Raw genomic sequence first — 27,622 nt, 5'->3', positions numbered from 1 at the left:
GCAAACGTCAGGCAGTTAGCTTGGACCTCGGTCAACATAACCTCATTCAAACATTAGTCGATCTGTGTCTGCATCATAAAGTTATTCTTGATTGAAAATGTCAGTTTACGAGCCTAATTCTCGTCATTTGCGGGAGATGTTACTGTTTTGTTTCAATATGAAGAAAAAAGCGGCTGAGCCTAATCGAATGCTCTCAGGTACGTATGGTAAGGACGCTATTAGTGAAAGAACGCTTCAAGAACGTCGTAGACAGGCGTAGTGGTGGAAGAGAGAATATTTTCGAAGATGCAGAATTGGAGACATTGAAGACTCGCGTCAAACTCAAGAAGAATTGGCACGATTAGTGGGAGTGACACAACAAGCCATTTCAAAACGTCTCAAGGCTATGGGCATGACTGAGAAAGAAGGAACTTGGGTCCCGTGTGAGCTGAAACCAAGAGACGTTGAACGGTGTGTGTGTTTTTGTGAACATTTGCTTCAGAGACCAAAACGGAAGGGATTTCTGCATCGCATTGTGACCTGGGACGAAAAATGAATTCATTACGATAATCCTAGACGCAAAAAATCATGGGGATATCCCAGCCATGCTTCCACGTCGACGGCCAAACCGAATATTCACGGCTCCAAGATCATGCTCTGCATTTGGTGGGACCAGCTCGGTGTTGTGTACTATGAGGTGTTAAAACCAAGTGAAACAATCACAGGTGCTCGTTATCGAACGCAGTTAATGCGTTTGAGCAGAGAATTAAGACAAACGGCCGCAATACAGCGAGAGGCACGATAAAGTGATTTCGCAGCACGACAACGCGCGACCGCACGTTGCAAAAGAGATCAAAACAAACTTGGAAACGTTAAAATGGGAAGTCCTACTCCACCCGCCGTATTCTCAAGTTATTTCTCCCTCTGACTATCACCTGTTTAGATCAATGGCGCATGGCATGGTTGACCAACACTTCCGATCCCAAGAAGAAGTCACAAATTTGATCGATTCGTGGATCGCTTCAAAAGATGAACAATTTTTTCGACGAAGGATTCGTACACTGCCCAAAAGATGAGAGAAAGTAGTGGGCAGTGATGGAAAATACTTTGAATGATACATGTGTAACCAATTTGTTTCACTAAAGCCTCAAATGTTGGGGAAAAAGCGGCGGAAGCAAAGTTATACACCTTGCAATTATACAGTTTTCTTTGCAGATTAATGTCGAGGTTTTGAAATGTTGTTTACTTCTCAACATTTTAACAAACAAAACTGGTCAATAACATCCATTATAAGTTTTCTTTGTCCATTATTAACGTTGTCGTTGTTAGTTCCTGAGTTCCAATGCTGTACTCTGACTTTTTGTCACATCACTTTTACCATTCGGTACTGTGCTAAGCGAATTGACTTGATGTGACGCGAGGGACAGTGTGAACACACGCTGCCGTGACGGTGCCGTTATGTGATTCCCCTTCATTGTCCCCTTTAAAATTATTCCAGGTACCAAGATGCAAATAAAACGCCTGTGCCACATCCACAGCTCCTGCGAAAGGAATCTGTCTGTACTAGCCATAGAATCACATTCAAAATTCTTAGGACGCATTAGGAAAAAACTTCCCGAGATCATGTGATCACGGTGGCAATGTATGTTGACAACATAAAATCAATTCTGCGCATCCGAATGCCCGCTTCAGAAATATTTCCACACTATGTCACGAAAACCGTATCTAGTCTACAGTATTCTAAAACTTCTAACAATTTACGTACGTCAGATATGTTGTTCCGTTTCCGTTTCTTCGCTTTTTCTAGATTAATTTCTTATTCATTCTTAATTACTCTCTTACATACGCGTCTTGTTAGTTTTCTCAGAGACTATATTATCAAATATCTAATAGAAACGTTTTACTTTATTCGCAGTCAATGTTGAAATTTCATATCAGTGCATCAATAAACCTATGTTTTACGAAAACATGTTTCCAGTCTGCGAATGTCCTCGTTTTATTGCAACTTGAGTCGTAGGTTATTTTGGAAGTCTCAGTTTCTAACAACCTACACTAGCGGCTCCCTGTTTGCAGGCCTGATTGTTCATGTTTCAGAGCGAGAGCCTCCAGTTTTCGGCATACAGTTGCAACTGGCCAGAAACAGACGCTAGATTCAGGAAGACGCTCAGAATCTGTCTGGCACGCATGCAGAGACCCATCAGCTTCACGGCCTACAAATTTTACAAGCTGTCTCGAGAAACTTTCCTGCTGGTGAGTACCGAGTCTTATATCGTATTATTTGACGATGTGTGTGAGGAGAATGCATAGATTTGCACTGGTGGGTGATGTACCAGAGGGTCTACTTGAGTAACACGATGTATCTCATCATTTAGTAGCACAACCTAAACGAAAATCTGTGAAGATTATTTTCGCGTAGAAAGCACAACGGTCTCTAGGAGAACATGTACAGTGTGTAACAAATATTGCGGATAAAATTATGGGAACGACAGTGTCTCCTACAATGAGTCCCTTCGGATAAGAAAACTATGGTCGTCACGAATATTTCTGGCGATACGAGTTCTCGAATGATCAGTGGTTCGCAGGAAGGAAGGAAGAAAGGAAGGAAAGGAGCAGGGTGACGGTTTAACATCCTGTCGACGACGTAACTGTATGCTGTGTCCAAGGTCCTGTTTGGGCATATTTTAACGGTAAACAAATGTTATTCTAGAGTAAACTGTCGTTGTTTAGTGATTATTACAGTAAAATCCTAAGTCTAGGATCTGTGAGACATTCTAAGCCCTTTCCACTTTCTCGAGCACTACATCTCATTCATTCTCGTTAGGGGATGACCCAGCTTTTTCAAACGGGCCAAGAGCACAACACGGAGAATTCAAAAGAGTGTAGTATCGCCAACTGTATATGTGTGTGTGTGTGTGTGTGTGTGTGTGTGTGTGTGTGTGTGTGTGTGTGTGTGTCTCAAATAATTTACACAGTATTTATGTCGCTCTCCGACGTCCGACTCATCAGTCGGCAAGACTCAATGTCGCCGGGAGCACCTGCGAAGATGTCCAACACAGCTCTGGACGAAACGCCAAGAAACGAAAAGTTTCTTCGACCACGACCATACAACCCGGAAGACTCGTCAGCAACCATGACATCCGACCCTGAAAACCTTCATTGTATGAGCTTAAGTTTTTATTTTATTTCCTCTATTAACATTTTCCTCTAATGTAAAATTCAATGCGGCCTACGTGCCGAGTAGGACCGTCGCTTCAGCAAAGGTTGTTTGTTCCTGTGGAACGTGCTAACAACAAGCCCACTATGGACTGCTATGTATAGATACTAGGCACCGCAGAAGATAGATCTTCTGTTAACTGCTGGTTGCCCTCTGCAGTGTCGGATCTAGGCTGGAAGCTCTTCCTGGAACCGGCGTCCAACTGGTAATGACGTGAATTCTCTTCTACTCCTTTTTCCTCTGACTTTGTCCCGACACCGAAATTAATATTTTTACTGGCAAAAATGACTGGCTAACAGCCTCATAAGCTGCCACAGTTGCATCAATTTGTATTTCATCTACTGAACACAGAGAGTTTATTTACTTTGGACCTGCTGTTTCATTGGAAAAACTGTTTTCAGATGCCCACATCCCCGCTATCCCGACCAGGCCCCTGCCCACCAGTACAGCAGTGTTGTGGGCTTGAGTGTAGTGTGGGCAGTAACCACTGTTGTGATAAGAATTAATAGCATGAAAGTATTTTTTGTTGATGTTGTAGGGGAGCGATGCCTAAGTTGAACCACTTTAGACAATTTATTTATTATCGCCTAAACAGTAAGTTAGAAAATTACACTGCCATTGGAAAGCTAGTAACCCCTTTTAGAATTTCCAGTTCACGCAAGATTAATTCTTGCAGCACTGCATATAGAGTACATGAAATGATAACGTTTAGAGATCAATAACACAAGCGGTTCTGGGGTATCAGGTATCGAGCGACGCTGGAACACCCATATTGTACGTAGTGTAGTCTTCACGGTAGGCGATGCAGGTGCTGACTCTGGTATCCAGTTGATCGTACAGATAACAAATACTGTCGTGGGATACGTTATGCCACGCCTGTTCCACCTGTTCTCATAACTATGTAAGAGTTGTTGGCTGACGAGTCGTACGAGTCACTTGTCATTACATCAAATCCTACACGTGCTCGATTGGATTCAAGTCCGGCGATCGTGCTGGCCACGGAAGTTACTGCAAGTCTTGCAGAGGGCGTTGAGCTTCACAGCAAGTGTGTGGGTGAGCATTATCCTGTTGGGACAACACATCACCTTCCTATTGCAGGAACGCCAAAAGAACGGGTGTAAAAACAGAACGCACGTTAAACTCCTCTCCAGAAGCAGCAAAGGTGAACGAGAGTTGTACGAGGTGCATTCAAGTTCTAAGGCCTTCGATTTTTTTTCTAATTAACTACTCACCCGAAATCGATGAAACTGGCGTTACTTCTCGACGCAATCGCCCTACAGACATACACATTTTTCACAACGCTGACGCCATGATTCCATGGCAGCGGCGAAGGCTTCTTTAGGAGTCTGTTTTGACCACTGGAAAATCGCTGAGGCAATAGCAGCAAGGCTGGTGAATGTGCGGTCACGGAGAGTGTCTTTCATTGTTGGAAAAAGCCAAAAGTCACTAGGAGCCAGGTCAGGTGAGTAGGGAGCATGAGGAATCACTTCAAAGTTGTTATCACGAAGAAACTGTTGCGTAACGTTAGCTCGATGTGCGGGTGCGTTGTCTTGGTGAAACATCACACGCGCAGCCCTTCCCGTACGTTTATGTTGCAGTGCAGGAAGGAATTTGTTCTTCAAAACATTTTCGTAGGATACACCTGTTACCGTAGTGCCCTTTGGTACGCAATGGGTAAGGATTACGCCCTCCCTGTCCCAGAGCATGGACACCATCATTTTTTCACCACTGGCGGTTAACCGAAATTTTTTTGGTGGCGGTGAATCTGTGTGCTTCCATTGAGCTGACTGGCGCTTTGTTTCTGGATTGAAAAATGGCATCCACGTCTCATCCATTGTCACAACCGACGAAAAGAAAGTCCCATTCATGCTGTCGTTGCGCGTCAACATTGCTTGGCAACATGTCACACGGGCAGCCGTGTGGTCGTCTGTCAGCATTCGTGGCACCCACCTGGATGACACTTTTTGCATTTTCAGGTCGTCATGCAGGATTGTGTGCACAGAACCCACAGAAATGCCAACTCTGGAGGCGATCTGTTCAACAGTCACTCGGCGATCCCCCAAAGCAATTCTCTCCACTTTCTCGATCATGTCGTCAGACCGGCTTGTGCGAGCCCGAGGTTGTTTCGGTTTGTTGTCACACGATGTTCTGCCTTCATTAAACTGTCGCACCTACGAACGCACTTTCGACACATCCATAACTCCATCACCCCATGTCTCCTTCAACTGTCGATGAATTTCAATTGGTTTCACACCACGCAAATTCAGAAAACGAATGATTGCACGCTGTTCAAGTAAGGAAAACGTCGCCATTTTAAGTATTTAAAACAGTTCTCATTCTCGCTTCTGGCGGTAAAATTCCATCTGCCGTATGGTGCTGCCATCTCTGGGACGTATTGACAGTGAACCCGGCCTCATTTTAAAACAATGCGCATGTTTCTATCTCTTTCCAGTCCGGAGAAAAAAAATCGGAGGCCTTAGAACTTGAATGCACCTCGTAGTTTATCACATCCCAGGTTATAAGGCCTGTGTCTCTTGGGCGAATGCACTCTACGAGGCAGCGCTCACCAGGTCTATGTCGTATGCACAAACGAGCATCCTTGCGCCTATGCAGAATCTCTTTTCATCGCTGAAGACCACAGCGCACCATTCCATCTTCCAAGAGATCTTCTCATGGGACCAGTCGAGCAGTGCACGTCGATGCTGTAGCGCGAGTGGAAGACGGGCTAGAGGTGTGCGTGCCCGTAGTCCCACTACTAATAACTGGTTCGGAACAGTTTTTGTTGACACGTCTGGGCTCACAAGTCCTCTTATGTGTGCTGTGATGTCTGTACGATCTGCCACAGCTGCTCTTGCAATATGACGATCGTGGTGGGCGTCTGTCCCCTTGTAGAGGTCCAGAACATCGTCTGCTGGTGTAAGAATGTTTACGTGACCACTGATACCAGCATCGTTGGAAGACGGACGCGTCGTGTCCAACTTGTGTGGAAACTCACCGAGAGGACGATCCCGCCATTCAGAAGGTCGCAATCTGGCCCCTTTCAAACGCGCTCAGTTGGCTGTAGGAAGCACGAGTGCGTGTCCGTGGCGTGGTTGCCTGCTTGCTTAACACGTTTGCACCACACTGTGCCTTCTGACAGTTAAAAGGTAGACAGAGATAGCGCTCTGATAGCTACGCCATTACGTTATCTGTTGGAGGATGACTTTGAAACCATTATCAGTACATCTACTATCCCCCAGCTGACATATCCCGTCGTCAGAGCAAAATCGACATTGTTTTTCCAGATGTACTACTTTTTTTCGAAGTTTCTTTAGACAATGCCACCTCCAACTGCAGGATGTTGTTCCTGGTATTTGATTTAAGGAAAGGAAATTCTGAGAAAAAATAAATGCAATACACTTACTTTTGTAAAAAGCTACAAGTGGTACAAATTAGAAATTGGTCGTTACCAGTGGGTGCCTAAATTTTAACACCCTAATAAACTATATCCCTCAGCACAAAGATAGGTACTAGTCTAAGATGAAGGAAATATTCCATGTTTTAGGTCTCACACAACTATTATCAGCCATTGCAATAGAACTTTTCACTCTTCTTCCAATCACTGCACTTTTTCCGTGGATCTACAATTTTCATCTCATGCATCTCATCATTTATTCCATTCGATCTTCCTCACACAACTCTCTACATCACTGTTCTGTTTTACGAATGAGTTTTTGTGGGGGCTCCCCGCAGAGTCTCCAAACACTACATTTTTACAATGCGGGGTACATTTATAATTTCCTCTGATTCGGTGATACTTTTCGGATGGACACATTTAGCCCACTTTTTGCCTGCCATGGCTTCTGCTGCACTGAAATTGGGAATCAGTTTATTTCTCTGTGCAATATCGAAGGGAAGTTCACGTTCGACCTGCATTAGCCGAACATCTCCTAATGTGTGAGAAAATGCTCTTCCAATGCGTTTTCAAGTTCGTTGGGGAACACTTTTCTGCAGCCAAACAATTTTACGTCCACATTTGCATTTCTGTTTTAATTTTTAGCATGCCTTTCGGTTGCCCGCTACATATTATGTAAATGCATATTCATTTAATCCCGGATCCACATTTAGATATACCTTTCCACCCAAACTCAGTTTATCTGAGCGCCATTTTCCATAACTTCTTTCTATTACCAAACTAATAACCGAGTGAAGAAAACGAAAGCGGCTTGTAATCAAATTACGTGCTTATGGAATATCATCTCAATTATGTGACTAGATCCGTGATTTCCTGTCAGAGAGGTCACAAATTTTTTCAAACCAAGTGCTGGTCTGGATCAGGTGACAGAGGATTTAGGTTCACTCTGTAAAGGATTTACCAGGGAAGACACCGTGGTTATTGTGGGAGGGCCAGGGAACAGCATCGACAGAGATCCTGGGTACAGTATAGAGTGTGACCTGGTAAAGATTGCGTCGGCATCGAGACACACCAATGTTGAATTTGTATCTGTCCTGAGACGCCATGACCGGCCTCATTTGAACTCTTCTGTTGGGAGAGTTAATTTGGAGTTGGAACAGCTGCTTGGGTCGGGTGCGGGGGCTCATATTGGTGTGGTTCCTGTTGATTATCTCAGTAGGTGGGACTATACCAGGCACGGCCTACATCTCAACAGGAAAGGGAAGGGGAAACTGGCTGGGGTAATAGCAGGAAATTTAAGGGGGGGAGGCACTGCCATGAATGGTAAAATACCAGTGGTTACAGGTGTTGGAGCAGCACCTTTTTTAGGATAGGTAAGACAGAAAGATGTCAAGTTCTATGTGAGGTCAGGATTGAAACAAATCTTCAGTTTAGGAAAGAAATTAAACAGCACAATTCTAGCACATTTGATCACCAATCACAGCTATCAATTATAAATTTTCACCAATCACCAGAAATTTTATCTCCACCAAGTTGTATGTCAGTCCTAGGTAATTGCATTGATGAATTAAAGTCACCCAACCCAGTTGACATAATCTGCCTCTCTGAACACCATGTGACCACTGGTATAGGAACTAGGCCTAAGCACAATGAGAAACTCAGACAGGAGAGTACTGCAAATGTTAGAATAAGGAAAGGTTCTCATAAAAGTATAATTAAAAATAATGTAAGTAAATTTCATCAAAATATTGGGAGTTTAAAGAATAAAGTAGATGAGCTTCTGGTTTGTTTAGAAGATTTAGAAGCTGAGAATGAAATAGATATACTATGCCTGTCTGAGCATCACATTGTTACTGATATGGATAAGGTAAATGTAAGTGGATATAAGCTCTCTGCACATGTATTGAGAGAAAATATGGAGAAAGGAGGAGTTGCCATATATGTCAAAAGTTATCATTGTGCAAAAAGTATAGAAACAAAAAAGTTTTGTGTAGAGAAACATATAGAAGCATGTGCCTGTGAGCTTAAATTAAATAAAGGAACATTTATAATTGTAACTGTATATAGGTCCCCATCAGGAAATTTCCATCTATTTCTGAAAAATTTGGACTCCTTGTTGTGCTATCTGTCAGACAGGGGGAAGCAAATTATTATTTGTGTGGACTTCAATGTAGACTCTCTGAAAGAGGGTAATAGGAAAAATGACCTTGAAGTATTACTCGGTTTTTTCAATTTGACACCCGTTATTGATTTTCCTACTCGGGTGGTAAAGGATAGCAGCTCACTGATAGATAACTTCTTTATAGACCAAGATAAGTTTAACCAGATAAATGCTCAGCCTGTTGAGAATGGTCTTTCTGATCATGGTGCACAGCTAGTTACAATATATGACATAGTTCCATTCAGCAATACTAAACAGCCCTCCAAAGTAGTACGTTCAGTCAACGATTTAACAATTGCAAATTTCAGGGAAAGCCTACAGCAATTAGACTGGGATGAGGTGTACCGTGAACCTGATGCCAATTTAAAATACAGTTTATTTCATGACATTTTTGTAAATGCATTTGAAAACTGCTTCCCCAAGAAAATAGTTAAATATATTCATAAGAAACCTTGTAACAAACCATGGCTTACTAAGGGTATAAAAATATCTTGTAACCGGAAAAGGGAAATGTATCTGACAGCAAGAAAGAGTAGTGACCCAGAAACTATAAAAAATTATAAAAACTACTGTGTTATATTAAGAAAAGTTATTAAAAAACCCAGGAGTATGTGTATCATGTCTGAAATCAGCAACTCTGATAATAAAATTAAAACAATTTGGAATATTATTAAAAGAGAAACAGGTCAACCAAGAGCAGAGGAAGACAGTATTACCATCAAATTGAATGAAAACTTTACGAACAAAAAGTCAGAAGTTGAAAATATTTTTAATAATCATTTTCTAAATGTTGAGGATATAGTAGGATCCAGGTGTTCATTAGAAGATGCTAGGCTGTTAATGGAAGAGGCCATACCTATGCAATTTGATACAATTGAAATCTCACCCACTTCTCCCTCTGAAATTAGGAAAATAATAAACTTGCTTAAAAGCAAAAACTCACATGGAATTGATGGCATTTCCAGCAAAATACTAAAAGCTTGTTCTCAACAGATAAGTAAGATTCTCAGCCACCTGTGTAATAGCTCTCTGGAACAGGGCATTTTCCCTGATAGACTGAAATATGCTATTGTTATACCTTTGCATAAAAAGGGGGATAGATCTGATGTCAACAATTACCGTCCAATCTCCCTTCTAACAGCTTTATCCAAAATTTTTGAGAAAGTAATGTATTCAAGAGTAGCTTCACATATCTGTAAAAATGAAGTACTAACAAAATGTCAGTTTGGTTTCCAGAAAGGTTTTTCAACAGAAAATGCCATATATGCTTTCAGCAGTCAAATTTTGAATGATCTGAATAACTGAACACCACCCATTGGGATTTTTTGTGACCTCTCAAAGGCTTTTGATTGTGTAAATCATGAAATTCTGCTAGCCAAGCTCAAGTATTGTGGCATGAGTGGGACAGTGCACAAATGGTTTAATTCGTACCTAACTGGAAGAGTGCAGAAAGTTGAAATAAGTAGTTCTCGTAACATGCAAAGATCAGCACATTCCTCAAACTGGGGAACTATTAAGAATGGGGTTCCACAAGGGTCAGTCTTGGGTCCTTTGTTGTTCTTATTATATTAATGACTTGCCATTCTATATTCATGAAGAGGCGAAGTTAGTTCTCTTTGCTGATGATACAAGTATAGTAATCACACCTGACAAACAAGAATTAACTGATGAAATTGTCAATACTGTCTTTCAGAAAATTACTAAGTGGTTCCTTGTAAACGGACTCTCACTGAATTTTGATAAGACACAGTACATACAGTTCCTTACAGGGAATGGTATGACGCCATTAATAAATATAGACCTTAATCAGAAGCATATAGCTAAGGTAGAATATTCCAAATTTTTAGGTGTGTCCATTGATGAGAGATTAAATTGGAAGAAACACATTGATGATCTGCTGAAACGTTTGAGTTCAGCTACTTATGCAATAAGGGTCATTGCAAATTTTGGTGATAAACATCTTAGTAAATTAGCTTACTACGCCTATTTTCACTCATTGCTTTCATATGGCATCATATTTTGGGGGAATTCATCACTGAGGAATAAAGTATTTATTGCACAAAAGCGTGTAATCAGAATAATAGCTGGAGTCCACCCAAGATCATCCTGCAGACATTTATTTAAGGATCTAGGGATATTCACAGTAGCTTCTCAGTATATATACTCTCTTATGAAATTTGTTATTAACAACCAAACCCAATTCAAAAGTAATAGCAGTGTGCATAACTACAATACTAGGAGAAAGGATGATCTTCACTATTCAAGATTAAATCTAACTTTGGCACAGAAAGGGGTGAATTATACTGGCACTAAAGTCTTTGGTCACTTACCAAATAGTATCAAAAGTCTGACAGATAACCAACAAGTATTTAAGAAGAAATGAAAAGAATTTCTGAATGACAACTCCTTCTGCTCCATAGAGGAGTTTTTAGATATAAATTAAGAAAAAAAAGAAAAAATATTTAAAAAATAAAAAAAAATAAAAATAAAAAATAAAGAAAAACAAAAAACACAAAAAAATAAAGTTGTTATATTAACTTAAGTATGTTGTTAAATTAACCTAATTATGTCATGTATTAGAAAATTCGACTCGTTCCACATCATTACGAAATATCGTATTCATGATCCATGGAACTAGTATTAATCTAATCTAATCTAATCAACTCGTAATAAATGACGGAAAATCTTCGTGTAAAGCAGAAGTGATTTCTGGCGTTCCCCAATGAGGTGTTATACGCCCTCTGTTGTTCCTTATCTATATAAACGATTCAGGAGACAATCTAAGCAGCCCTCTTGGATTTCTCGCAAATGATGCTGTCGTTTATCGTCTTGGAAAGTCATCATAAGATCAGAAAGTGTGAGGTCATCCACATGAGTGCTAAAATGTATCCGTTAAACTTCGGTTACACAATAAATCAATCAAATATAAAGGCCGTAAATTCAACTAAATATCCGGGAACTGCAATTATGAACAACTTAAATTCGCAGGAACACATAGGAAATGTTGTGAGGAAGGCAAACCAAAGACTGCGTTTTACTGGCAGAACACTTAGAAGATGCAACAGATCTACTGAAGAGAGTGCCTACACTACGCTTGTCAGTCCTCTTTTGGAGTACTTGTAGGGAAGCAGCCTACTCACGCTGTAATAAATTCACATCAGTTTCCGTTGTGTGCCAGCCAGTCTGCTGTAACTAGCTCTGACGTCGTAAATGTTGCGCAATACCTTAAAAATCAAGCAAATGACCTAAAACTTTTCTAGCATGTCAGGAGTAATACTAAATTAATGTATGTTAAATATCAGTTCGATAACTTCAGCCATTTTCGAAATTTGGACGTTTTTCTGAAAAAATCATTGGCGCAACAGAAAAGAGCTAGAGACTTCAAAATTTATATTTAGATTCATCTTTCATAATGATTTAATAAAAACAGTACTTTGGATTTCACAAATTAAGATTTTAGTGGAAATTCATGATTTTGTGGTTTTCGTCTCAAAACTGAAGGAAGCAAGATAGATTAAGTAGGCTAATAAATAAGGCTACGATGTTTAGATTTAAATAGGTTGGAGGTCCGCTATGACTATGAAGATGTGTAAAGTTTCCTTTTAGTACCTATAAAATTATAGCGATAGCGGATCTCAAAAGGGCCAGTTCAGAGCTCATCTACTGCGTACAGTGTAATTTAATTAATTCTCTCGCCCAAAATATTTAATTTAGCCACGTCAAAATTTTATTATCAATACTTACCTGCGTGCTGAATGCACGTTTAAATTAAGAGCTTCATCGGCCATCAGCAAAAGAAGCTATAAATTATTATGTAACTTGAAGTGGTGCGTTACTAGCCCAGCGGCTAGTCGAGAGAGCCGAAAAGATCAGGCGTTCCCTTCGCCGTCCGCACCGCGGCTTTATATATAAGGACGCTACGCGAGGAAAAAAGGCCCCAGTTCTCTCCAGACGCTGAATGACACGCCATCTGTGTCGGTAGTCGCTTCGCATCAGTGTATCTGCTACAAACAGCCTCGGGTGCCGTATTAAGTTACTAGAGATACGCGGAACTATGAAAACATTATATGTGAAGTGTTAATTCTGGAATGATTTTCATTATCTAGCTTCAGTTTGCGTATTGTCGTAATTTTCACGTGCCGTCGCGGGACAGACATTCTACCAATTATTTAGCGTGGCGTTTGATGAAATACTCTCATCAAATTATGGCGAGCATTCTTTTAACATTTGAGTCGGACATTTATAGTTGCATCAGCGCATTAGACTCTGAACTGCTCTGTTAGTTAGGTTGTAGGGATACTTGTGTTTTTTATCAGTGAATTTCAGAATATACTCAACTATTTTGGAAAACCGTTTTTGATTAGAAATCCCGGACAATCTCCTAATTCCTCAGAGCTATAAGCTGCAGCTATAATGGTATCTCAATTGAAGTGGGCACTAGGATCTCTAATTACTGGCTCCATGTTTTATTAAATCACTTTCTGGGTGCCAAGAAGTAAATAGAGAGCCAGTGTTGAGAACGGCGAAAGACAGCATTAACAACATTCTAAAAGCCAGAAACTGATTCAACTTGCAAGCGTTTGTTACAGCAAATTTATTTCTACAAACTTACACACGCCGCCCCACATATGGTGCATCGGCCGGGAAATGTTACAACATTCAAACAAGGAAACAACAGTAATTTTTCTACAGACTCACACGCCGCCCCACATATGGTGCATCGGCCGGGAAATCAACTAAGTGAAAGTGATTTTTAACTATTCGGATTCGCGAGTGGAATGCGACACGCAGCTGAGTAATAGAACAGTGAAAGTGTTACGTGTGCATGTGAACGACGCAATTGGATTAACAACACATCTGGATTGACGGAACTGGCACTGAGTCTAGCGGTGCTGCCGGCATCGCGAGAAGCCAGTCTCGCCGCACCGCAGTCGTCCGCTGGAGCAGCCGGCGCAGAGCCTGCAATTGCGGACCACGCAAACACACAACAGCCGTCGGAGAGCCGTCTGCAGTTCAACGTGCCACGTCGCATCAGGACTCCTGGTACGCCGCGCCGGCAACGCCATACGTCGTGCAGAAGGAACTAAGTTAAGTGAAAAACTGTTAAAAATTTTACTAACCTGCACTAAAAGACTGTCGGCGATGGAACCGCCAAAAGAAACTGAGTTTAAACTTAAATTAGAACCTATGTCTGTTGAGGGAACTGTAAATTCAGACAACGTTTCAAGTATAAACATGCATGAAGGTAGTAATGTTAAAGTGAAAAATGAAGTATTGTCTCCTGACAATAGTGTGCGAAGGGGAAATGATTCAATAATAGAGACCCCTGTAGTAAAGCGGAAAGTAGAAATTGTAAATTTATGGGATGATAGTTTCTCTGATGAATTAAAAATGAAACAGTCATCAGAGATGGTAGAGTTTAAGAAGGAGCAGTTAGATATGACTAATCAATCAGAAGTTTCATGTAGTTTTGATGATTCTGGTATTGGAGCTAGTTTTTCGTCACCTGAGTGTGATAAAAAGCCAGCTCGTGAGCAACCCAAAGATGCTGGGGCTGTTGATCTAAATGTTATATTACAAGCAATAGCTGCCAGTAATGCACAAATGACAGCTGAATTAAAGTCTGAAATTGTGGCCAGCCAAACAAATTTTAATAAACGATTGGAGGTAATGGACGATACCTTCAAGGCTGGTTGCAATAAGTTGAAAGAGAATCTAGACAGTTTGAATTATAAGATTGATTACAATCATGAAGATATTAAGAAAAAGGTTGCTCAACAGTTTTCTGAAATGTATAAAACAGTTAAATCCGAAGTTGCTGAGGTTCGCAAAGACTTCCAAATGGAAGATGCGAAGCTGGAGCACAAGTTAACAGAAAAGATCGAGGCGGAATCTGAATTGTGCTCAGATAGATTTAAAGATGTTAATATTAAAGTCAACATATGTCAAGCAGAAGTAGAAGCCATCAAAACTGGCACTACTCATATTGTACAAAGAGTAGATAATGTTGAAATGAAAGTAGAAAATATCAGTACTAACATTGCTAACATTGAGAGTAAAGTAGCTTCAGTAACTTCTGGTAATGGTAGTATACAACAAGTTGTAGCTGCTGCAAATGCCGCTTTTATCGGGTGTCGGCAGTTCTTGCGGTTTGATCCAGATAAAAATATCCACCCGCTAGATTTCTGGAACGATTTTGAAGATGTGATTCCACCGACTTGGTCTGAACGAGAGAAAATCTCATTTATTAAAAGCCATTTAGCAGGTGACGCCATGCGTTGGTCAGCTGATGTTATGTTGAAGTGTAAAACATTAGCGGAGTTTAAAACAGCTTTCATTAATGAGTATTGGTCTAGCAATAAGCAAAATGAAGTGTTGAGAGAATTTTGGAGTGGGAAACGCTTCAATGTAGGCAAGGAATCAATTAAAGAGTTTGCTAGGTCATGGATTTCACGTTTGTCACATTTGGCGGAAAAGCTAAAACCAGAAATGATTATACTAGGTCTTGAAGCCAAACTGCCATGGTATTGGCAAACTAGAATTATATCAGCCCCTAGAGACAATCTGGATCGTTTCATTGAGTATTTGGAACGTGTAGAACGTGTTGCTGCCAATGAGGAGCAAGCACGTAATAACCGAAATGCCCATAACAATAGTAGTAATTTTAGGAACGAGCAAAATGGCAATGTAAACATCAGAACAGTAGGTGTTCACCATCCTAAGAGAGGTAGGAATTGGGGAAATAATTATCAGAACCAACAATGGCGTCCAAGAGATAATAATTTTGTTCCAAACAGAAATATGCATGTAAACAACAGTACGGAAAGTAATGCTATGCCAGCTAACTATAATGAAACTAAAGGAAACAGTAGTAGGCCGAGGCAGGAAAACTAGTTCCCGTCTATGAGGACACTGGCGCTCACCAGGCGGTTACTTTTCCTAAGCCAGTAGTTAAGGGAATTGGTAAGACAGATCAGAATACTCAGACTGAACATGTGGAGGAAGAGTCGGTAGCACCTCAGGATACAACAGAAATATTAGATCACTCACAGTATTTGATAGATACCGTATTAGAGACGCTTTCTAAGTGGGAAGAGAAAGAGAAGGCGCAGCAGTGTAACGATAGGGACGAGCTACAAAATACTGAATTGTCAGGTGAAGAAGCAGAAGAAATTCATGCTTATATTTACGATGAGGATGATGTGCTCTTATCTAAAGTGCCTGTACAGGATGTTGATAATGTACTAATAGATTTAGGACGGGAGATAAGTGGGAATGTAGAGGGTAGGCTGTTTGGGGTCGATGAACCCAGTAGCTGTGACCAGTTGTCACTTGAGAAGGAAACCGACGATAATGGTGAAAGTGGTTTAGCTGTAACTAATGTTATGCCCGGTCTGGAGGCGCAGAATCGCTCAGACTACAGTAATTTGGGTCATGTTCAGCAAACTAAATGTAATGAAGTCGTGCGGTGTTTCGATTTAAAATTAATAGACCGACTGGAAAAGGCAGCGGAAAATGTAATTCAGGAAACCCCTACACACTGTGACCTAAATGTAATGAAGACAGATGTCGATCACTTTAGTTGGAGACAAATCCAAAAGGAACTACTAGATGAATTTGAGAAACCACCTGTACAACCTAGAATAAGCCACCCTATAATAATAGTGAATATGTTGGGTATCAATGTACGTTGTCTCTTAGACAGTGGAAGTGAGGTGAGTGCAATATCGCAGTCCTTCTTTGATGCATTACCTGGTAAAGACAAGCTTACAGTAATGAGGGTATCAGGACTAAGAATAATAGGTGCTACTGGCAAGGTGTCAAAAACGGTAAAGCAAGAAGCTTTACTACCCTTTAACATTAATGGTAATTTAATTGATCATCCATGTTTAATTGTAAACAATCTCAGTATTGAGGTTTTAATTGGCATAGATTTCTTGTCAAAATATCAGAGTGTTGTTGACTTTGAAAGAAGCCAGTTAAAAATGGTCTTGCCAATAACCGGAGTAATTATAGTACCTTTTAGTGACAAACATGTAGTAACTGATGATGGAACTTGGGAGCTGCCTATACGAGTTCTGAAAAATAGGAGGTATTGGGACGAAGGTGTTAATCTTAGTACAAGTAAGCTGAACACAGAAGAAGAAGAAGCAATTATTTTGGACAAAATAGATGCTAAATTGCAGGAAATCGATAAAATTTCAGCTAATCAGAGGGAAGAATTGAGACAGGTTTTAAAAAGGCATCATAAGGTATTTTCAGATCGACCTGGCATAGTCAAAGATTATGAATGTCAATTAAAGGTGAAACCTGGCCAAGTGTTTTTCAGGAAGCCATACCAAATACATGTAGCTAGGAAGGAGGCAGTTCGAAAGGAAATACAGAGAATGCTAGAGTGGGGTGTGATTGAAAAAGCGGTCAGTGAGTACAATAATCCTCTTGTTGTTGTACCAAAAAGAGACGGGAGTGTCAGATTGGTCTTGGACGCTCGTTGGTTGAATGAAATAGTGGTTAGGGAAAGTGATAGACCGCAGAACGTGGATGAGTTATTGCAAAAGTTCAGGGGAGTAAAATTCTTAACTTCTATGGACATCACGTGTGGATATTGGAATTTGCCACTGGCGGAAAGTTCAAGGAAGTACACAGCTTTCTTGTACGAAGGAGTTTGTTACCAATGCCGTGTGGTACCTTTCGGACTTAATATCTCTGTTTGTGCCTTCGTACGTGTGATGTGCCATGTTTTAGGACCAGCTTTAAGTAATAAAATAACTGTCTACGTAGATGATCTGTTAATAGCAACTCCTACCTGGGAAGAACACATAGCTTTATTAGAGGAAGTGTTAGAGGCAATTGAGAGAGGTGGCATGAAACTAAAGATTGAAAAGACAGAGTGCGTTAAAGAGGAAATAGGTTTCTTGGGATATAGGATAAGTGGAAAAGGTATTCTGCCTGACCCAGGCAAGCTAGCAGTCATTGAAAAATTTGAGGCTCCCAGAAACAAGAAGCAGTTGAGATCAATGTTCGGTCTTTTCGGCTTCTATAGGCGTTTTGTTAGTGATCAGGCTTTTAATGCTCCCTGTCTTCACCTCCTGCTGAAAAAGAATACCCCTTGGGTTTGGACAGCAGAATGTCAACAGGCGTTTGAGGTGCTTAAACAGTCTTTAATTAATAGTCCAATTTTGCATCATCCTGACTTTGGAAAACCATTCTGTATGTCTGTTGATGCTAGTGGCTATGGTATAGCGGTGGAGATATTCCAGGTAGAAATAGAGAACGAACAAGAAGTGCACAAGACTATAGCTTTCGCAAGTCGATCTTTACAGGCAGCAGAGAGAAATTATGGCATCTCAGAACTAGAAGCGTTGGCAATTGTATTTGGGGTACAGAAGTTTGAGCAGTATCTATTAGGTCACAAGATAATAGTTTACAGTGACCATAAGGCATTGACCTTTTTAAAGACCTGTAAATTGAGGAATGCTCGTTTGGTAAGATGGTCATTGTATCTCCAGCAGTTTGACCTTGAGGTTAGATATATTCGAGGGAAAGACAATCTGGTAGCTGATGGGTTATCTAGAAGTGCGGAGCTCTGTGATGACGCAGGAATTACAGCAACAGACCCAAATGAAATTCGAATGTTTGCATTGCACGAAGTAAAGGAAGAAAGTGCATTAAAGAGGGTGATTAAGAACTTGAGACGTGAGCAGAATGCCGATGACCAACTGAAATTAGTGAAGAGCTATTTAGGAAATGCGAGCTATCCTAAGGTTTCGCAATACTATTGTTTGCATAAAGGTATTCTGTTTAGAAGGAAGAAGGTAGGTGTTTCTGAGTGGAAGCTGTGCTTTCCCTCACAACATGTAGACTTACTAATCGACTATGTACACCTGAGGTATGGGCACTACGGTGCAAAGAATTGCATTGCAAAATTACAAGAGAAGGTTGTGTTTGACAACATGTACCGCCGTGTGGCCAAGCGTCTAGCATCGTGTGTAGTGTGCCAGAAAGTCCGTGCTGCCAACACCAGAATACAAGGGGATATGCATTCAGTAGAGCCAACTGAAACCCTAGAATTACTGGCTTGTGATTTGTTTGGCCCTCTTCCTGTTTCGAGAGGTGGTTGCACCCATGTTTTTGTTATTGTGGATGGATTCAGTAAATATGTTAAGCTATACCCAATTAAAAGAGCAAATGCAAAAACGTTGGTTGAAAAGTTGGAAAAAGATTTCTTCGTGAACGTTGGCGTTCCGAAGAATTTGCTGTCAGATAATGGGCCTCAATTTACTTCTGATAGATTTAAGGAATGTCTAGATAAGGCCGGCGTAAAACATCTGAAAATATCTGCGTATTTCCCCCAAGGAAATATGAGTGAACGTATTATGAGGGAATTGAATAGGCTTTGCAGAACTTATTGTGCTCGGAAACACTCAAGTTGGGCAGAGCACATTAAGAATTTTGAGAATGTAATTGCCGGCCGAAGTGGCCGTGCGGTTAAAGGCGCTGCAGTCTGGAACCGCAAGACCGCTACGGTCGCAGGTTCGAATCCTGCCTCGGGCATGGATGTTTGTGATGTCCTTAGGTTAGTTAGGTTTAACTAGTTCTAAGTTCTAGGGGACTAATGACCTCAGCAGTTGAGTCCCATAGTGCTCAGAGCCATTTTTTTGAGAATGTAATTAACAACTTAAGACATGATGCAACTGGTTTTGCACCTTGCGAATTGATGTTTGGCCAAGAACCGCACAATGTGATTGCAGATATGGTAGAATTCCCTATTCTAACGCAAATATCCACAGACGAGAAGAAACTAAAGGCTAGGGCTAATACGAGAAAAAGAGCGTTGGAAAGGAAGAAGCGTCATGACGCAAAAGCTGTACCTACTAGCTTTGAAATAGGTCAATTAGTCCTTGTCAAAACCAAAGAAAAATCAAAGAAAGTAAATGCAGAAACAAAGAAATTCATGTTCGTATACCAAGGACCTTTCAGGATAATAGGAAAACCACATGCCAATGCATATAGGCTGGAGTACCCAAAAAGTAAGAAGCTATTAGGTCTCAGGAACGTGATCGACCTAAAGAAATTCATAGGTAGTGAATGATTGCTGTAGGGAGGAGGTTGTTCTGTAACCTCTACACAGTGTGGCAGCTGTGCAGTCCCAGCTGTGTGAGATCTTCTTTCCATTTCAGGTCTCACTCACTCTTCATCTTTTCTATCCACCAAAAATTTCTAACTCTTCTTTACAGCATTAAACTAATGAATGCTGTAGGGAGGAGGTTGTTCTGTAACCTCTACACAGTGTGGCAGCTGTGCAGTCCCAGCTGTGTGAGATCTTCTTTCCCTTTCAGGTCTCACTCACTCTTCCTCTTTCCTGTCCTCAAAAATTTCGACCTCTTCTTTCCAGACATGAAAATTTTCTGTCATGGCTATCAAGCCATGAGTTATGTAACCATTCTATCTACCGATTAGTGAAGAAAAATACCTAATGTGACAAACCTAATAATGAATAACAATAGAGAAGTATGACGTAATTAAGATATAAAATGTATTTGAGTAACAAGTATGTATAGTACCCTGGTAATATAATAAGTACAAAGTGTTGTTTTATTGGAAATGGTCCACCAACAGTAATTAAAAAAGATATATGAATTCATGTACAAGCAGGATCTGAAGTGGTAGTGAAACCTAGTGTATGCATTAGAGCTAACTAATAAATAATAAAAGAGATTGCTTAGTGGTATGAAATATATGCAGATAAGTTGTAAGGATAAACTCACCTGGTATAGCAAGGACAGGCAGTGTAATGGAATTGAGCAGTGTTTGTGGTTGAGACGTGAAGGACACGTCCCTGAAGTATTTATAAGGTTGGAGCTGGCCATTATTTTAGTGTAGTGTGTGACCGGATACACCTACACGTATTGAGGTTATGAGTTGGAGGCGTGAATGCGACCATAGGTACCCTTATGTTAGATGAGACAGAGCAGCTCATGGTGTCCTATAGGTTTAAGGAATATAGCATTACGCTAGTCCATAATTATTTGATGCAGTTTAGTGGTAGGTCCGAGAGAGACTACCTGAGGTTTCAGCGTCCGATCGAGTGGAAATGGATTGCCACGTGAGCAAACTGATCAGCTGCAATACACTAAAGATATGAAATAAATGTGCTATCCTATGCTTTAAATATTAATAGAGTGAGTGTTAAATAAGTTCATACACTAGCAAAGTAAGTAAGTACATAATGACAGACGTAAAACATTATTTTAGCTCCGCATAAATACACTTTGAAGTAAGTACGTAATTGCAGATGTGGAACTGACAAAAGCAGAGGACCAATAAGTGGATTTAATAGTCAACTAAACGTAGTGTGTTTTGAACACTCACAACTGTACTATTACCAAAAGTTACTCACATGTACAAAGAAGCTGAGAAAACAACCACTAATCATACTCATACTATCTCTAAGAATAAAGTAATCAAAGATGAGTCAGTTAAGTAAATAAGATGCAGATTTGTCAGGAATGTACCGAGCATTGGTTCAGTGTTCCGGCCCAGAAATAATAAATTCAGATTAAATATGATTTATGACTGTATGCCTTGAGCATAAATTTTCTCAAGTACGTGACTAACGGCGTTTTGAGCCATTTGTTTACCGATTTTATGACAGTTAAGTAACCGTGAGGGTAAAATTAAAAAGAAAAAATTCTGTTAACTTTGTTCCAGCAACATACTGAAGGATAAAATGTATATATCCCCATTTCATTGTGACCCTCCCTTAGATTTTAAGTGAACAGAGTCTGAGGCACTCTTTTTGTTTGTTCTACAGGACAAACCAGATAATGGCAGCCTGGTAGCTGCGTGAAAGCGTGGAGTGACTTGGACACAACTCACAGTGACCCCTCCCCTTTCCCCCATGTAATTTAGAGAGAACGTGAAGGACGCACACCATAGCAACTTCCCCTCCTCTACCCTTGTGAATGGAAGTGTAGGACGCCAGCCAAAGCGGCTACAACCACGTGTGTAAAAATTATTTGTGGAACTTTTCTTTCAGGTTTAGAAAAGACTGCTAAGAGATAATCATCTGTTTATGTATCATGTTATTTTCTTTGAATTTGTGTATGTAAAAATGTATTTAATGTAGTTAAGATTTTTATAATTTTTCAATTTCTATGTGTTTGTTTGTCTAAGGCAATATGTATGCCAAAATATTTCATGACTTTGCTTAAAATTTTGAGTAATGACATTGTTTAAAAGGCAGTGAACATGCCTACAATTTAAATAATTAATGTAGGTAATCAGTTTTCTTTAATGTTTATACAGGTTTATATTTCAATTTTGCTTTTTCATAGGGAGTTAAACTGTACTCTTGCTTCCCTTTTTGTAATTAAATTTTTTTTTCATTCATTAACATTCATAAACAAAAAATTTAAGTAGAGGGTGATGTAGGGAAGCAGCCTACTCACGCTGTAATAAATTCACATCAGTTTCCGTTGTGTGCCAGCCAGTCTGCTGTAACTAGCTCTGACGTCGTAAATGTTGCGCAATACCTTAAAAATCAAGCAAATGACCTAAAACTTTTCTAGCATGTCAGGAGTAATACTAAATTAATGTATGTTAAATATCAGTTCGATAACTTCAGCCATTTTCGAAATTTGGACGTTTTTCTGAAAAAATCATTGGCGCAACAGAAAAGAGCTAGAGACTTCAAAATTTATATTTAGATTCATCTTTCATAATGATTTAATAAAAACAGTACTTTGGATTTCACAAATTAAGATTTTAGTGGAAATTCATGATTTTGTGGTTTTCGTCTCAAAACTGAAGGAAGCAAGATAGATTAAGTAGGCTAATAAATAAGGCTACGATGTTTAGATTTAAATAGGTTGGAGGTCCGCTATGACTATGAAGATGTGTAAAGTTTCCTTTTAGTACCTATAAAATTATAGCGATAGCGGATCTCAAAAGGGCCAGTTCAGAGCTCATCTACTGCGTACAGTGTAATTTAATTAATTCTCTCGCCCAAAATATTTAATTTAGCCACGTCAAAATTTTATTATCAATACTTACCTGCGTGCTGAATGCACGTTTAAATTAAGAGCTTCATCGGCCATCAGCAAAAGAAGCTATAAATTATTATGTAACTTGAAGTGGTGCGTTACTAGCCCAGCGGCTAGTCGAGAGAGCCGAAAAGATCAGGCGTTCCCTTCGCCGTCCGCACCGCGGCTTTATATATAAGGACGCTACGCGAGGAAAAAAGGCCCCAGTTCTCTCCAGACGCTGAATGACACGCCATCTGTGTCGGTAGTCGCTTCGCATCAGTGTATCTGCTACAAACAGCCTCGGGTGCCGTATTAAGTTACTAGAGATACGCGGAACTATGAAAACATTATATGTGAAGTGTTAATTCTGGAATGATTTTCATTATCTAGCTTCAGTTTGCGTATTGTCGTAATTTTCACGTGCCGTCGCGGGGCAGACATTCTACCAATTATTTAGCGTGGCGTTTGATGAAATACTCTCATCAAATTATGGCGAGCATTCTTTTAACATTTGAGTCGGACATTTATAGTTGCATCAGCGCATTAGACTCTGAACTGCTCTGTTAGTTAGGTTGTAGGGATACTTGTGTTTTTTATCAGTGAATTTCAGAATATACTCAACTATTTTGGAAAACCGTTTTTGATTAGAAATCCCGGACAATCTCCTAATTCCTCAGAGCTATAAGCTGCAGCTATAATGGTATCTCAATTGAAGTGGGCACTAGGATCTCTAATTACTGGCTCCATGTTTTATTAAATCACTTTCTGGGTGCCAAGAAGTAAATAGAGAGCCAGTGTTGAGAACGGCGAAAGACAGCATTAACAACATTCTAAAAGCCAGAAACTGATTCAAATTGCAAGCGTTTGTTACAGCAAATTTATTTCTACAAACTTACACACGCCGCCCCACATATGGTGCATCGGCCGGGAAATGTTACAACATTCAAACAAGGAAACAACAGTAATTTTTCTACAGACTCACACGCCGCCCCACATACTGCTATGCGGTCTGGGATCCTTATCAGATAGGCTCAACGGAGTACATCGAGTAAGTTCAAAGAAGCCTGCCCGGTTAGCCGATCGGTCTAATACACGGCTTTCCAGAGCGCGAAGGAGCGCCTGGTCCCCGGCACGAATCCACCCGGCGGACTTGTGTCGAGGTCCGGTGAGCCGGCCAGTATGTGGATGGTTTTTAGGCGGTTTTCCATCTGCCTCAGCGAATGCAGGCTGGTTCCCCTAATTCCGCTTCAGCTACACTATGCTGGCGATTTCTGCGCAAACAAGTTTTCCACATACAAGTACACCACCATTACTCTACCACGCACAATAACCCTGAGTTCGGTGTGGGGCGGCGGAGGGGTGAAGCGGACTGCGGTAGTCGTCGTGGGATTGTGGACCACTGCGGCTGCGGCGGGGACGGAGCCTCTCCGTCGTTTCTAGGTCTCCGGTTAACATAACATAACATAACATAAGTTCAAAGAAGAGCGGCACTTTTTGTATCATCGCGAAATAGGGGAGAGAGTGTCACTGATATGACACAGAATTTGGGATGGACGTCATTAAAAGAAAGGCTTTTTCTTTGCATTGGAATCCTCTCAAGAAATTTCAGTCACCAGCTATCTCCTCCGATTGCGAAAATATTTTATTGACGCCGACCTACATAGGGAGAAATTATCATCATAATAAAATAAAGGAAATCAGAGCTCGCACCGAAAGATATAGGGGTTTGTTTTTGCCGAGCGGTGTTAGAGATTGGTATAGCCTGCATTGCTTTGAAATATTGCGTTATTACAAAAAATGGGAGAAGCGATCAGTGCCATTTTAATAAGAATGCCGACAGAAGCGAGCTGCAAACACTTGGCATCGGAATTGTTCAGCATTGCTGAGACAATAATGTTCCTGTTGCCGTGTGTCGTGGCTTAAGGTATGCAAAACTTGCCCCCACTTGGTCTTCCTCTTGTTACTCCTGAGCAGAGTACGCAATATTACTAGCTGAAATTTATTACAGAACTCAATTAGTCTTTCTTCTCTCTCATTCCTGGCCCTAAGCCCATATTCTCCTGTAACCTTTTCTTCTATTCCTTCCCTTGCCCACACATGATCTATATGGTAGTTTCTCGCTGTCGTTGCTGAACATTGCAGAATGGCATCAGCACCAGTCTGGAAATATTTTTTCGAAGTAAAATAGCAATAAAAAGAGGAATAAGAATGTGGTAACAGAAATAAATTAAAAGTCCTTTTGCTACCCGTGTCTACATAACATATCTTTTACTACTTGTAGTTCTTGAAAGCGGACAACTTCAGTGTTCACCCTTTAGCACAGATTATTCGTGAGGCCTAAATAGTTACCACCCTTGCTTTTAATTTCACCAAAGGCTGTTTTGACTTTCCTGTATACTGAGTTAGTCTTTCCGACAGTCATTTCTTTTCCGATTTCTTCACATTTTTCGTACAACAATTTCGTCTTAACTCCCCTACACTTCCTGTTTATTTCATTTCTCAGTGACTTGTATTTCTGGATTTCTGAGTTTTCCTGAACATTTCTATACTTCCTTCTTTCATCGATAAACTGATGTATTTATTCTGTTACCCATGGTTTCTTCGCAATTACCTTCTTGCAGCTATGTATTTCTTTCCATCTTCTATGATTACCCTTTTTAGAGATGACCATTTCTCTTCAACTGTACTGCCTACTGAGCCATTCCTTATTGCTGTATCTATAGCCTTAGAGAACTTCAGGCGTATCCCATCAGTCCTTGGTAGCTTCGGTACCCACTTCTTTGCGCATTGATTCATCCAGACTAATCTCTTAAAATTCAGCTTACTCTTCATCACTACTAGATTGTGATCTGTGTCTATATTTGCTTCTGAGTACGCCTCACAATCCATCATCTGATTTCGGGCTCTCTGTCTGACCATGGTGTAATCTAACTGAAATCTTCCCACATCACTCGACCTTTTCCAAGTATACCTCTTCCTCTTGTTACTACTGAGCAAAGTACGCACTATTACTCACTGAAACTTATTACAGAACTCAATTAGTCTTTCTTCTCTCTCATTCCTGGTCCCAAGTCTATATTCTCCTGTAACCTTTTCTTCTATTCCTTCCCGTACAACTGCACTCCAGTCCCCCATGACTATTGGATTTTCGTCTCCCTTTACATACTGTATTACCCTTTCAATACCCTAATATACTTTTACTATCTCTTCATCTTCACCTGAACTATCGCTGTCGACGTTGATTTGCTATCGATTCTGATAGGGACAACTATTCACAGTAATACACTCTGTGCCATACCTTCCTATTCATAACGAATCATATTCCCATTATACCGGCTGGTGTTGATATTACCCTATACTCATCTGACCAGAAATTCTTATTTTCCTTCCATTTCTCCTCACTGACCCCTACTATGTCTAGACTGAGCCTTTGCATTTCCCTTTTCAGATTTTCTGGGTTCCCTACCACTTTCAAGCTTCTGACATTCCACGCCCCGACTCGTAGAACGTTACTCTTTCGTTGGTAATTCAATCTTTTTCTCATGGTCACCTCCCCCTTGGCAGACCCCTCCCGGATATCCGAGAAGGGAACTATTCCGGAATCTTTTGCCAATTGAGAGATCATCATGACACTCTTTCAAGTACAGATCACATGTGCTATGGATACACGTTAGGTTTCTTTAATGCAGTTGTTTCCATTTCCCTCTGCATCCTGATGCTATTGATCATTGCTGATTATTCCGCCTTTAGGGGCAGTTTCCCAACCGTAGGACAAGAGAGTGCCCTGAACCTCTGTCCGCTCCTCCGCACTCTTTGACAAGGCCGTTGGCAGAATGAGGGTGACTTCTTCCACCGAAAGTCTCCAGCCACCAGTACTGATTATTAATCAAAATTTAAGTACTGGAGGGTTTCGAAGCCGGGATCGAGAACGTATTGATTACTAATCAAACACGCTGCTCCTAGACCAGGTGCATTTATTAAATTTACGCCTATATCGTAAACACAATGTACGGGTACTGAACCAAATAATTTTGAACCCTGTGGTCTGTCAACGAACTATCAGGCCCGACGAGAGTTAGGTTCAGCTACCTATGCTATTAGGGTTATTGCAAATTTTTGTATTGATTGTACGAAAAGGTGTAATCATAATAATAACTGGAGCCCCACTCAAGATCACCTTGCAGACATTTATTTAAAGAACTCAGCATTGGGCGGCCGGTGTGGCCGTGCGGTTCTAAGCGCTTCAGTTTGGAACCGCGTGACCGCTACGGTCGCAGGTTCGAATCCTGCCTCGGGCATGGATGTGTGTGATGTCCTTAGGTTACTTAGGTTTAAGTAGTTCTAAGTTCTAGGGGACTGATGACATCAGAAGTTAAGTCCCATAGTGCTCAGAGCCATTTGAACCATTTTAACTCAGCATTCTCGCAGTACCTTCACAATACATATATTCACTTACGAAATTTGTTATTAACAACCCACCCCAATTCAAAAATAATAGCGAAGTGCATAGCTACAACACTAGAAGAAAGGATGAGCTTCACTTTTATGGGCTAAATCTGACTTTGGCACAGAAAGGGGTGAATTATGCTGCCACTAAAGTCTTTGGTCATTTGCCAAAAAGTCTGACAGCCGACCAACATTTAGAAACAAATTAAAAGGATTTCTGAATGACAACTCCTTCTACGCAATAAGTGAATTTTTAAATGTTGTTGTTGTGGTCTTCAGTCCTGAGACTGGTTTGATGCAGCTCTCCATGCTACTCTATCCTGTGCAAGCTTCTTCATCTCCCAGTACCTACTGCAACCTACATCCTTCTGAATCTGCTTAGTGTATTGATCTCTTGGTCT

General features: G+C 40.6%; 1 protein-coding gene across 1 annotated transcript in view; it reads left to right on the top strand.

Annotated features, from left to right (window-relative positions):
• Window positions 1-27,622, top strand: part of LOC124545853 (odorant receptor Or2-like) — a 167,025-nt gene that overhangs the window by 109,640 nt on the left and 29,763 nt on the right. The window contains exon 7 of the mRNA XM_047124811.1: window positions 2,074-2,229. Within this exon, the coding sequence (XP_046980767.1) occupies window positions 2,074-2,229 (156 nt within the window). The remainder of the gene's footprint in view (window positions 1-2,073; window positions 2,230-27,622) is intronic.

Source organism: Schistocerca americana, chromosome 8 (genome assembly GCF_021461395.2).
Source record: "Schistocerca americana isolate TAMUIC-IGC-003095 chromosome 8, iqSchAmer2.1, whole genome shotgun sequence".
In the NCBI taxonomy this organism is placed as follows: Eukaryota; Metazoa; Arthropoda; class Insecta; order Orthoptera; family Acrididae; genus Schistocerca; species Schistocerca americana.
The sequence above is the reverse complement of the archived record's forward strand: the minus strand, read 5'-3'. Positions and strand labels throughout refer to the sequence as shown.